General features: G+C 43.4%; 1 protein-coding gene across 1 annotated transcript in view; it reads left to right on the top strand.

Moving 5' to 3' along the window:
- Nucleotides 1-2,168: 2,168 nt before the first annotated feature.
- Nucleotides 2,169-12,302, top strand: part of LOC146064089 (neuronal acetylcholine receptor subunit alpha-7-like) — a 111,796-nt gene continuing 101,662 nt past the window's right edge. Inside the window, exon 1 of the mRNA XM_083177177.1 lies at nt 2,169-2,697. Within this exon, the coding sequence (XP_083033303.1) occupies nt 2,631-2,697 (67 nt within the window). The 5' untranslated portion in view covers nt 2,169-2,630. The remainder of the gene's footprint in view (nt 2,698-12,302) is intronic.

Raw genomic sequence — 12,302 nt, 5'->3', positions numbered from 1 at the left:
ATCGAATGCAGGGGGCAGCTCCCACCATGGTGGAGGCGTACGCCTCCACCATTTTCATGCGGATCGGCAGCCGTCCGTGTACGGACGGCCGTGCCGATCCGTCTTGTAGGCGGGGATTCGTCTGGTGCGGTCGGAGCCGCATATGCGGCTCGACCGCACCAACCAGAATAAGGGCCTTAGTGTGTATGTGCCTTTTGTAAAACATCTCTTCCCCACTAGGACAGTTTGCATACCATTTGTCTTTATTTCTTGCACTAATAATTATTAATTTAATCAACTAAATAATATACATCATTAGACAATTATATTCTTTAGTGTACTGTTTCAGTTGTAATATTACTTAATATTATCAATTCATTGACTTGTTAAATATCTTGCATCTAACCAGCGGCGCAACTATAGCACCGCAGCCCCCGCCACCGCGGGGGGGCACTGTGCATGTGGGGGCGCCGGGGGCTGCGGTGCTATAGTTACTCCCCCCCCCCCCAATCCCCCGCAGACTTACCTATCTCGCTGGTCCCGGCGGCTCCGTTCTTCTGCTGAGGATCACCACAAAATGGCAGTCCCCATATAGCACACCGTTCTCTGAAACTGTCTGCTGTATGGGGGCGGCCATTTTGTGGTGGTCCTCAGCAGAAAAACGGAGCCGCCGGGACCAGCCCGATAGGTAAGGCTGTGGGGGACTGGGGGGGGGGGGGTTTGCATGGGCGGCGGGGCAGGGGGGGGGTAGGGGTGCTTGGCGGGGCGGTGGCTGGGGGGGCGCCCAAAAGGTAGCTACGCCACTGCATCTAACCATTTGTCCTCATTCATATTTCCTACTATGGGGGAAATTTACTAATGCTGCTTTCCCACTGCCTACATGGGTAAAGACCCGCTTTTTTTTAAACGTGTCTTTAAACGGGTAAGAGCCATAAAGACCCTTTCCCACTGCAGCTTTTAAACGATAAATTACCGTTTAAGAGCTGCAGTGGGAAAGGGGTATAACATAGGAGTTCTATTTCTCATTGGATGTTGCTTTGAGCAACCAATCAGAATCTTCTTTTTTATTTAGCCCCTTCAAGATAATAGCATCTGATTGGTTGCCCAGAGCAACATCCCAGGTGAAATAGAACTCCCATCTCAGTAAATTTACCCCCAATATATTATAGGAAACTTAAATTTACTATTAAAAAACTTTTTTCTTTCATTTGTATAATATTACTTATATCTGTAATCCACACTTAAATATTTTATCAGCACTTTCACGGTGCTGGACATGGGGACATTTCCCTCAAATGTGTGTAAGCCATGAGAGCGCTACTGTACAGTCTCTGGGCTGGCTTTGTATTTAGTGTGTATTTACTGTATTAATAAATATTCTACCAATTTTTTTATACAATCTTATATTGACCTGCAAGAGGCGGTTCATAAACTACTTTGAGACAATTTTTTTTTTTTTTGCCACACCATGCTGTATATCTGTATCTGTCTTTATCGAGAGAGATTTAGAGAGGGATGTAGAGCGAGAGTTTTTAATTTAATAAGATGAGTGAATCAGAAAGTGAGAGATTTGGTAAGAAATCTCCAGGGTTTTTAAAGCGGCAATCATTTACACTGATTTTGCAGTGTAAATGATTGCCGCTTTAAAAAACTGGAGATTTCTTACCAAATCTCTCACTTTCTGATTCCCTCATCTTATTAAATTTCACCCTCAATCTATTATCTTCTAGAAGGTGCTAAATAAATAAAAATTAAATCTGATTGGTTCCTAAAACTCCCATTTTAGTAACTTTACCCCTATGAATTGTTACCTTCGTCTGTAATATGTATGCCTATGCATTCCTATTTGAGAAAAATAATGTACACAGTGTGAACCATACAAAAAAGTGTGATGTCAGCACTACTGCATAAACCATTTCACATATTGTTTTTCTACCTGATAAATGACAATATTGATACCAGAATAAATGGTTACCTTACAAATAGCTAGATAGGGCATCATCAGCTATCCTGTATTACATACGTGCTCCGCTGATTATTAGCGTGCAACAGAGAATAAATGCCTCACAGCCACTTCTGAGGACTTATAGAAGAACACTGCTGCAGAATTTCCCCCGAATACAAAAATGACCCTGTGATCCAGCCTACCTACTGTATGTGTGTAATACAGCACATCTGTGACCCATCTGATGCAGTCTAGCTCATGCATGAGAGGGAGAGTGGACATCAGATCCCCTAGGTGTAAGCAGCTTACTCCCCCCAGCAGCGTGTGTCTCCCTCCCTCCAGTCTCCCCCATGCACGTTGTGTAGGCACACTGCAGAAACCACAATCCCTCTGTGCCCACTGAGCAATATTCATTTCACTGCTTTATTATTGCCTGGTTGGTTTTTTCTATTGTTATATGTCCTTGTAAAGAGAATAGAGATGGTCAGATTATAGCACTGCTCCCGGACTGCATTCCTGCCACACTTCGGATGTAACAACATCTGGAAGTTTATCTCGCCTCTGGGATACAATGTTTTATTGTTGTTACAGCTTTTTCAATGAAGATGTTTTATTTGGACAACAGCTGATGGAGTCAGTTTCGGATCTGCATCCATCCAGTGTGTGATTTTAATTGACATCTACTTGGAGCTGGCTTGCTAGTAACATGCTTTTGGGGAAGTGTCAGAAGGTTGTAGTGTTTTGGTTCTACCTGTTTTTGTCTCTCTTCAGAGGTAAGTGGTCAATCAGTGGTTGTTAATTTAGGTAGGTGATTGCATATCTGTTAATTTAAAATGAATGTTAGTTATCTATCTGCAGTATCTATCTATTTATCTATCGATAGATAGATAGATAGATAGATAGATAGACAGAGTTTTTAAATCTAGATATAACTTTAAGGCAACTACTCTGTGACACCAGTGACACTTGTACAGTGAGAGCTTGCATAATATATTATCAACATTAAAGTAATATTTTCTTAAGTGTGTCACAAATCTTATTTTCAACAATGGCAGGAAAACAATTGTTCAATAATGAAATCAAATGTAACTAAATATAACAACACTTGTAAATATCTATATATTCCTAAAACAAGTGTTTGCCAGTTGTCAGTATTTATCTTGTGCATGTAAAGTGTTCTAATGTGCAGGCTTGCCTTACTTACATCATCTATTAATGCAGGGATGTCGTTTCTGTAAATATGACATATCTGGATGTGTTTAGCTATGTCATTGGAAAGATTGCAACATTTTAAAAGGTAACACCGTGTACTTGCACAGTTCTGTTTCTGAGCAGTGTGCACCTGTTAGATCTATGAATTTACACATTCCTGTGTCACATGCTTCCATAGTTCCAGGACTAGTAAATAAATAATCAATTCTTTCTTGGTCATATTACATCCAGCTCATGGTATTAATGCACATCCCCCTAGGCGGATTTCTTCTTCACTTGAAAGGACCAAGGGGAAGATAGATAGATAGATAGATAGATAGATAGATAGATAGATAGATAGATAGATATGATAGGTATTGTAGATAGATATGATAGGTATTGTAGATAGATAGATAGATAGATAGATAGATAGATAGATAGATAGATATGATAGGTATTATAGATAGATAGATAGATAGATAGATAGGTAGATAGATATGATAGGTATGATAGATAGATAGATAGATAGATAGATAGATAGATAGATAGATAGATATGATAGGTATTGTAGATAGATAGATAGATAGATAGATAGATATATATGATAGGTATTGTAGATAGATAGATAGATAGATAGATAGATAGATATGATAGGTATTGTAGATAGATAAATAGATATATAGATACTGCAGATAGATAGATATAATAGATACGATATTTCAGATAGATAGATATAATAGATATGATATTTCAGATAGATAAATAGATACTGTAGATAGATAGATAGATAGATAGATAGATAGATAGATACCATAGGAATTATAGATAGATAGATAGATACCATAGGAATTATAGATAGATAGATAGATATGATAGGTATTGTAGATAGATAAATAGATATATAGATACTGCAGATAGATAGATATAATAGATACGATATTTCAGATAGATAAATAGATACTGTAGATAGATATATAGATAGACAGATAGATAGGTAGATAGATAGATAGATATTTTGATGTGTCTTAATGTGTAAATAATTATTGCTTATTTGATTGCATAAACTTTAGAATCCAAAATTATTCAAACTATATAGGGTAATGCAGTTCCTTCATGCACACGGGAGGCATATTTATATAAAAAAAATGCAGGCCACATATGAGTAAAATCTTAATTATAAATATAATTCATATAGGACCTAAAAAAAAAACTCACGCAAGGGTAAATGAACAACAATGTGCTTTTCTATACCAGTATGCAGTACAGTATGTCTATGGCCAGAAGGATGTGATGTTTCAGAGCGGGCCAGGAATCCAAACAGTACAGTACCATCATGCTCTATTCAGGATGGCAGCAGGATGATAGGATTTCTCTATAAAAGGCATTTATTCCTATACCTACAAAACTAAAGTAGTATCTGTCCTGAAAAATGAATATGTGCTTAAATACACTTAACTAAAACAAATGTATGTCTGGTCATTAAGGGCAGTATTCAATGAAAAAGTTCTCCGTGCATGGAGAGCGTTTTATTTCGCTCTCCATGCACTCTCCGTGTTCCGGAGGGCTCTCTGCCACTCCTGCTCCCTCTATTCGGTACTTATGTAGTATCTGGGCTGCCGATTTCTAAATCGGGTCGGATCGGGAGATCGCATCGCATCGCATGCGACCATGCGATTCGATGCGATGCGATGCGATGCGATGACCCGATTTTTCCATAGGAATCAATGTTAAAATGGACTGAGTCCATTTTAACATGGAATTCAATGGGAAAAATGGGTCCTTTTCATACCCCTACTATCCAAGTGGGCATGGAGTTGGATATAAACCTGTGGCGAGCGTAGCGAGCCACCGAGCCCGAAGCGTGGCGAGCGAAGCGAGCCCCGCGAGGGGACGAATACCGTCCCCTCGCGGGGCTCGCTTCGCTCGCCACGCTTCGGGCTCGGTGGCTCGCTACGCTCGCCACAGGTTTATATCCAACTCCATGCCCACTTGGATAGTAGGGGTATGAAAAGGACCCATTTTTCCATAGGAATCATTTTAACATTGATTCCTATGGAAAAATCGGGTCATCGCATCCGATATCGGATGCGATGCGATGCGATGCGATGCGATATCGCATCGCATCGCATCTGATTGTATGCCTTAACTTAAGGCATACAATCAAAAAATCGGCAGCCCAGATACTACATAAGTACCCTCTATTCAATGTGGCTGATGCTCTCCGCCACTCGCGGAGAGTCTTAACCCCTGCAGGGAGCCGGAAGCAGCCAGAGAGATTAAAGTCTCCCTGGCTGCTCCAGAGGACTGTGGAGGGGAGGGGGGCTCTCCAGGACCCAGGCTGCACCCCCCTATAGCCAGCAGGGGACCCAGTATTCACTGCACCCGTTTGTGCATAGTTACATTCGGGTGCAGTGAATATATGAATATCTAATGAGCGGCTCGAGCGCTCCGGCCCCCTGCTGGCTGCACTGTGTAAAAAAAAAAAAAAATTAAAAAAAAAAATTTTTTTTTTATTAAATATATATTCATGTGCTAGAAGCACATGAATAAAAATAACATGCCCCTTCACAGAAAAAAAAACCTGATTTTTTTACACCAAAATTTCTTAAAAAAACCTTTTAGTTTAAAAGTTCACATTCCAGCTCTCCATCAAAAGATGGAGAATTGCTACACGGAGAAAGTCACTTAGAAAGACGGAGAACATTTCACATTGAATAGGGTTGCTCGCTTTTGGAGAGCAAAATGCTCCGTCCAAGGCGAACAAAGCACAAGTTCTCCACAAAACACGGAGAACTTTTCTCATTGAATACTGCCCTAAGTGGCTGAGGAGATCATTTCAGATGACAGCTTCACCTCAAAATCAGTTAGAAGGAACTCTGGCTCCAGGGTCCCAGGCTTTTGGTTTTGTAGAAAGCCTGTATAATGGGTGGCCAGTATCTTCTATAGACATTCATTTATTAATTTTTTAATTTATTTATTACCAGTTATTGATATATCACACATATTCCAAAGCGCTTTCCATAGAATAGTTGAACATTCACATCAGACCCTGCCCCAGTGGAGATTACAACCCTGCCACATGTACGCGCACACACACACTCTATGGTAATTTTTTTGGGAGCCAATTAAGTGAAGAAATGCGACTAAGAGGAGCTGGCTTTGTGCATGCTGAAAACAAGGTGAGTAGGCTGGGGGGACACAGAGTGGAGGGAAAGCTGCTTGAGGGACACTTACTGTGAACATTTTGTGTAAGGACTACTACTGTTGCGGAAAGTATATGTATTAGCAGCAATACTACTGTGCGCATTACATGTATAAGTAGTACTACTGTGTATCGTAACTTAAATAAGGGGAACTACTTTGTGTCATAACATGAATAAGGGGCACTGCAATGTGGTGAAATATGAATGCACTACATGCTGTGAAATGTGAATATGATTGTGCTACTGTGTTGGGCAATTTGAATTGGAGGTACTATTGTGTGACCAAATTCCTTTCTTGTGAGACCACTGTGCCTTCATAAAGTGTGGGAGGTAGGGCATTGGCCTGGGCTCCACCTGATGGGGAGAGGGAAGGGGATTTGGTGGCAGGTGATATAAGTTCCACCACCTCTCAAGTTCCACTTTATGCCCTTATGAGGAGAATATACAAACTCTGTACAGTTAGGGCCATGGTGGGAATCGAGCCCATGACCTCAGTGCCATGAGGCAGTATTGGTAACCATCCCACCTGATTGGCTTAGCTCTCTGACAATTAATTATTTACCAAAACAAGTTCATTTTTTATTTGTTTTCTGGAAAAAGAAGCATTTGCATTTATTCGAGGAGAGGGTTTCAGACAGGTGGGCTGCTCACCCAGGTGTCCCCACTCAATGCAGAACCCCCCAAATATCTACATCACCAGCATGGGGGCACGGAGGAATATATGAACTGGATTTTCTCTGTGGTATAATGTGAACTGGGGGTACTTCAGTGTGTTTAACACATTTGTGGTGCTGGAAGTATTTACACAATGTACAATATATTAATGTCCCCAGCATTAACAACTTTATTAGTTAGTTGGGTACTTATGTAGTATCTGGGCTGCCGATTTCTAAATCGGGTCGGATCGGGAGATCGCATCGCATCGCATGCGACCATGCGATTCGATGCGATGCGATGCGATGCGATGACCCGATTTTTCCATAGGAATCAATGTTAAAATGGACTGAGTCCATTTTAACATGGAATTCAATGGGAAAAATGGGTCCTTTTCATACCCCTACTATCCAAGTGGGCATGGAGTTGGATATAAACCTGTGGCGAGCGTAGCGAGCCACCGAGCCCGAAGCGTGGCGAGCGAAGCGAGCCCCGCGAGGGGACGAATACCGTCCGCTCGCCACGCTTCGGGCTCGGTGGCTCGCTACGCTCGCCACAGGTTTATATCCAACTCCATGCCCACTTGGATAGTAGGGGTATGAAAAGGACCCATTTTTCCATAGGAATCATTTTAACATTGATTCCTATGGAAAAATCGGGTCATCGCATCCGATATCGGATGCGATGCGATGCGATGCGATATCGCATCGCATCGCATCTGATTGTATGCCTTAACTTAAGGCATACAATCAAAAAATCGGCAGCCCAGATACTACATAAGTACCGTTAGTTGCCCTGGGGTACCAACATACAGTACCTTTATATGGCCCTTATCGTAACATGCTGCATAACCCCTGGCTCCTCTCTGATTGCCCCTCCTCTTTACAGCTGTGACTGGACTCACAATGTGGTAAATCATCCTCTGGGGATCACTAGATCACTGGCACTGCCATATCAGCAGTGTACTTATGGGAGTGACCCCCCCGCACCCCCGCACTTTGAAGAAATACAGCACAGGCTCCGTATGTTTACACTAGCTCCATAGTGATCATCAATGGACAGAAATGGAAGGATGGCAGTGTGCTTCTGCCCTGAGGATTAAGAGTTGAGCATACATGAGTATAACAAATCTGCCTACCAGCCAGATCCCTAGCTATTATACCTAAGTTAATGAAGCAGTGTAAAGGTGGCCATACACGCTCCGATCCCGGCGGGTCTGTTTTGTACTTTGAGATGCGCGCTCCCGTCGCATCTCTTCGTACAGTACAAAAAGTATGTGCTGCACATACTTTTTGTACTGGCTTTTCATCGCATCGCATCTCATTGCATGCACAAGGCATGCGATGCGTGCTATTTAAACACAAAACGGACGCTCTCATCAGAGCGTCTATGGGCACCTTTAGTTAAATCTGTGGGCTCGCTTTATGAAGATCTAGATGTGCTGGTTTTATGAGTGTTGTGAGTCTGTTGTGCAGTACATTTCATACAGATTCTTGTTTTCCCCCTTTTATTAGGAAACATAAATGACACAGGTTTAGCGACTCATTAATAACAGGTGAAATGCTGGCTTGAAGTCTTAATCCATCTTTGGGACAAAGGAGTAAATTGTACACTACAGAGCAATCGGTAGGCAACTGGCAGACCGTGGTCCATCTCCGGACCTCAAAGGACAGAAAACCAGACTGTCTAGAGCAGTGGTTCTCAGCCTTTTCCAGCCTACCGCCCCCTTTGGTTAATGGCCAGTTGTCCAGTGCCCCCTAACTTCCTAACTATATTCGTAAACCCCCCCCCCCCCCTTCCCGCTCACAAGGTGGAACGTTTTTGTTAGCTGTTTAATTCTAACCACTATTTTGATAACTCAGACCTAATGCCGACAGAATTTCAAATTGTATTCACAGGAGACAACTTTTCATTTTCAACCTCTTTAAAACATATAAATAAGTAAAAGAGTAACGTCACCTGCGCACTATATTGTTGTAGTGTATTTTATAATAAATTTTAATTATTATTTCTATGCAGGAAGCGTTGTTTCATTGTGTTTGCGGTTTTCCTGATATAGGCGTCTCCAGGGCAAAGGGTAAATGCTCTTGATGGTGGATTAGCTGCCCAAGCGATAGGCCGGGATGTGGGCTCTGGAAGGGAACACTGGATATGCTGTGATTACCTGTATGCTGCTGCCTGTAACTACACTTGCCTGGTATGCTGTGACGTGCTTTTCAAAATAAAGACCCAAAGACTTCATTTGAATCCCATGTATGTGATCCTTGTCACAATTGGTGGAGAATGCGAGCAAAACTGGACTTCATACAGCCGAGGTCTGGTAGGTCAGTTAATTGTGGTTTAAATGGGCAAGTTTATTTTTCCCTTCGCTGGTTATACATTGTGCAGGTTTTCACTTGTGGTGTGAATTTGGTTAGCATAAGCAACCCAACTGTGCCTGTGATGAAGAACAGGACAACCTGGAGTTGAAAGCAATGAGGCAGCCTTAAAGGGCCACCACATTATTGATAGACTGTTTGCTGTTATATTTTTACTAGCCAGCAAAGCAGGTGGGTGTTGGCTTGGCCTGTGTTATAAGTCTGGTACATATTATTAAGCCTCCTAAGTTTGCCCTTAAAGGGGAAGTACAGGGTAACATGGAGGAGCTACTAAAAAGGTTTACTGAAATTTCAGCTGGGCAGCAAGCTCATGTCCAACATGGTGGAGACTACAGAAAATTTTTTAGACGGTAATTCCTGTAGTTTGATGGTGTTGTGCGGATCTCAGGAAGAGAGGCGTGACCAGCAGGAGATGGGTTAACACGAACAGGTTTATTGAATGAACTCATACAATGGATAAAATAACCAGGTTCAATAATTCTTTGAGTGGACAAAATAATAAATAGATGCAAGTCTCTGATAAATAGCAAAAAGATGGCAGTCCTTTGCAAATAAACAAGATGGCAGTCCTTTGCAAAATAAACAAGAATACGTGCAGGAAATTCGGAGAGGACAAGGCAATGTTCAGGATTTGAGTTTAAAGAAAAAGAAGGATACCTGAAGATTGGACGATTGGATGATTTGATGACTGAAGATAGGATGGTTGGATGACTGAAGATTGGATGGTTGGATGACTGAAGATTGGATGGTTGGATGACTGAAGATTGGATGGTTGGATGACTGAAGATTGGATGGTTGGATGACTGAAGATTGGCTGACAGCTGCTGGGATCAAGATATAGCTGGACCAGAGTTGGTGAACTGTAAGCACTGTAGAGCTGACTGGAGAATAACCAGAGACTGGCCCGGAGTTGGAGGATTGCAGTGTAGCAACTGATGAGGGTCTGGATACAGCTGAATGGCAGGATTACTGGAAGCTTCACAGCAGAGATGTAGCACACAATAGCTGGGTGCAGGTCAGGAAAATGTGGAGTACCTGGTATCAGGACATGGTAGCGACTTTGCTGAGAGCAACCTCTTAGTCCAGGAGCTGAATATTTAAACCCCCTGCCTTGCACTGATTGGATGAATATACAGGCAGCAATTGCAATAGCAGAAATGGACTCTGAATGGAATAGTTGGTGCATAAGAGGACAGCTATCATGACTTCAGCAAACAGGCAATCAGGGAGTTAATAGCTGATCAGGAGTTTCTGAGCTAGATAGGGTTGTCACAGGTGTGCAATTAGCAGCACACAGACTTTCATTGAATGTATGGAAGCAGAAGTGCAGGCTGGAATATCCTGAGAATGCAGCAACTGGAGAGAACATGCTGAACAAATGTGCAGAAATAACTAGGTATGACAGTGCTACAATGGAGCAGCCGCACAGTTTTATGCTTCATAGATACGTTCTTCATCAGGGGTCGAATTCAATGGTTTAATTGAGCCCTTCGGTACTGAGGGTCCTCAATTTATGAATCCAAAAATTCTCCCTGAGGGTTCTGTTTTTAATAAATGAGCATGGTACCTGTCCACTCACGAACAATAAGTGTGTCTTTGTGAAATGGGAACCCGGCAGCAGCGTTTTTTGGCAGGTAACAGTTGTGCAGCCCTCCCCCTTACCAACACTGATGTGAAGACAGCGGCGCATAGGAGATCAGCCGCTAGGGGAGCCTTGGCTGAGGGACCAGCAGCCACTGCAGGAGCCGAGGCATTGAAGACTAGCTGCTGGAACCAGCTCCAAGGCAGAGGAGACCAGCCACTGTGGGAGCCACCACTGGGAGAGCTGCTGCTGGGGGAGGGCCGCTGAGGGACTAGCCACTGCAGGAGCCGGCATTGGGTGCAGAGGAGACCAGCAGCTGGGGGAAGCGGGGCTGGGGGACCAGCCGCTGCCAGAGCCCAGGCAGAGGAGGCCTGACATTGACTAAGCAGGTTAGAAGGAGACGAAGTCCAGGAGATCTGCCACATACTGGGTGGAAGGGGGGGGGGGGACAGACAAAGTCAACCCTTGTCTAACCCATGCTTTCTCTCACTCCTGCCTTGCCTTACTTCCCCATTCACACTCCTCCCCTCTTCCCCCACACTTCTCTCTCTCTATCCACCTTCCTCTCACTCACTCCCTCTTTCTGTGTCATCTCTCTCCCCTCTCTTGCCTCACCCCTCTTTTGCTCTCACACCATCCCCACTGCTGCAGCACCAGGGCACAGGAGACCTGACTGCTAGTACTGTGTGTGTGGGGGAGAATAACAAAGAGAACTCCCCTTGCCTTGCCTCCCCTGTCTCACCCTATCTCGCCCCACACCCCTCTTTTTCACTCTCACGCCATCCCCTTTCTCTTATCTCTCCCTTGCTCTACCCCTTCTGTTTCTCCTTTTTTTCTCCCCTGCTCTATCTCCCTGTCCCCTTGCTTTCTCTCCCTGCCCCCTCTCTCCCTCTTTCTCTCAACACTCTCTCATTCCACCTCCATAACACCCCTCTTTATCTTTCTCTGCCCCTAGTCTCTCTCTTTCTCCTCTCCTGTCTCTCTCCTCTCCACGTCTTTACCCACACTTTGCCTCTCTTTATTTCATGCCCTTTCTCTCCCTGACAACCTCTACTTCCATGTCTCTCTAACACCCTCTCTCTACCTGACAACTTGTCTCTCTCTCATTCCGATACTCCTCTCTCCCCCAATCTTTCTCCCTATTTCCCTCCTCCTTTCTCTCACTCTCTTGCTTTCCTATTTTTCTCTCCTCCCTGATATCCCCTCTCTCCTGTTTGCACCCTTCCCTTTCTCACTTGCTCTTTCCCTTTTCTTTCTTACACCCTCCCTCTCTCTCATTCCCTCTTTTTTCATGAAGACCTCTCTCTTTCCCTGAGCATCCTTCTCTCCCTCTCCCTACTTACTCCTCTCTCTTTTTCCCTCTTGGGACG

The sequence above is a fragment of the Crinia signifera genome, chromosome 1 (assembly GCF_055691185.1).
Source record: "Crinia signifera chromosome 1, ASM5569118v1, whole genome shotgun sequence".
Lineage (NCBI taxonomy): Eukaryota > Metazoa > Chordata > Amphibia > Anura > Myobatrachidae > Crinia > Crinia signifera.
This window is presented reverse-complemented; position numbering and strand designations above follow the sequence as displayed.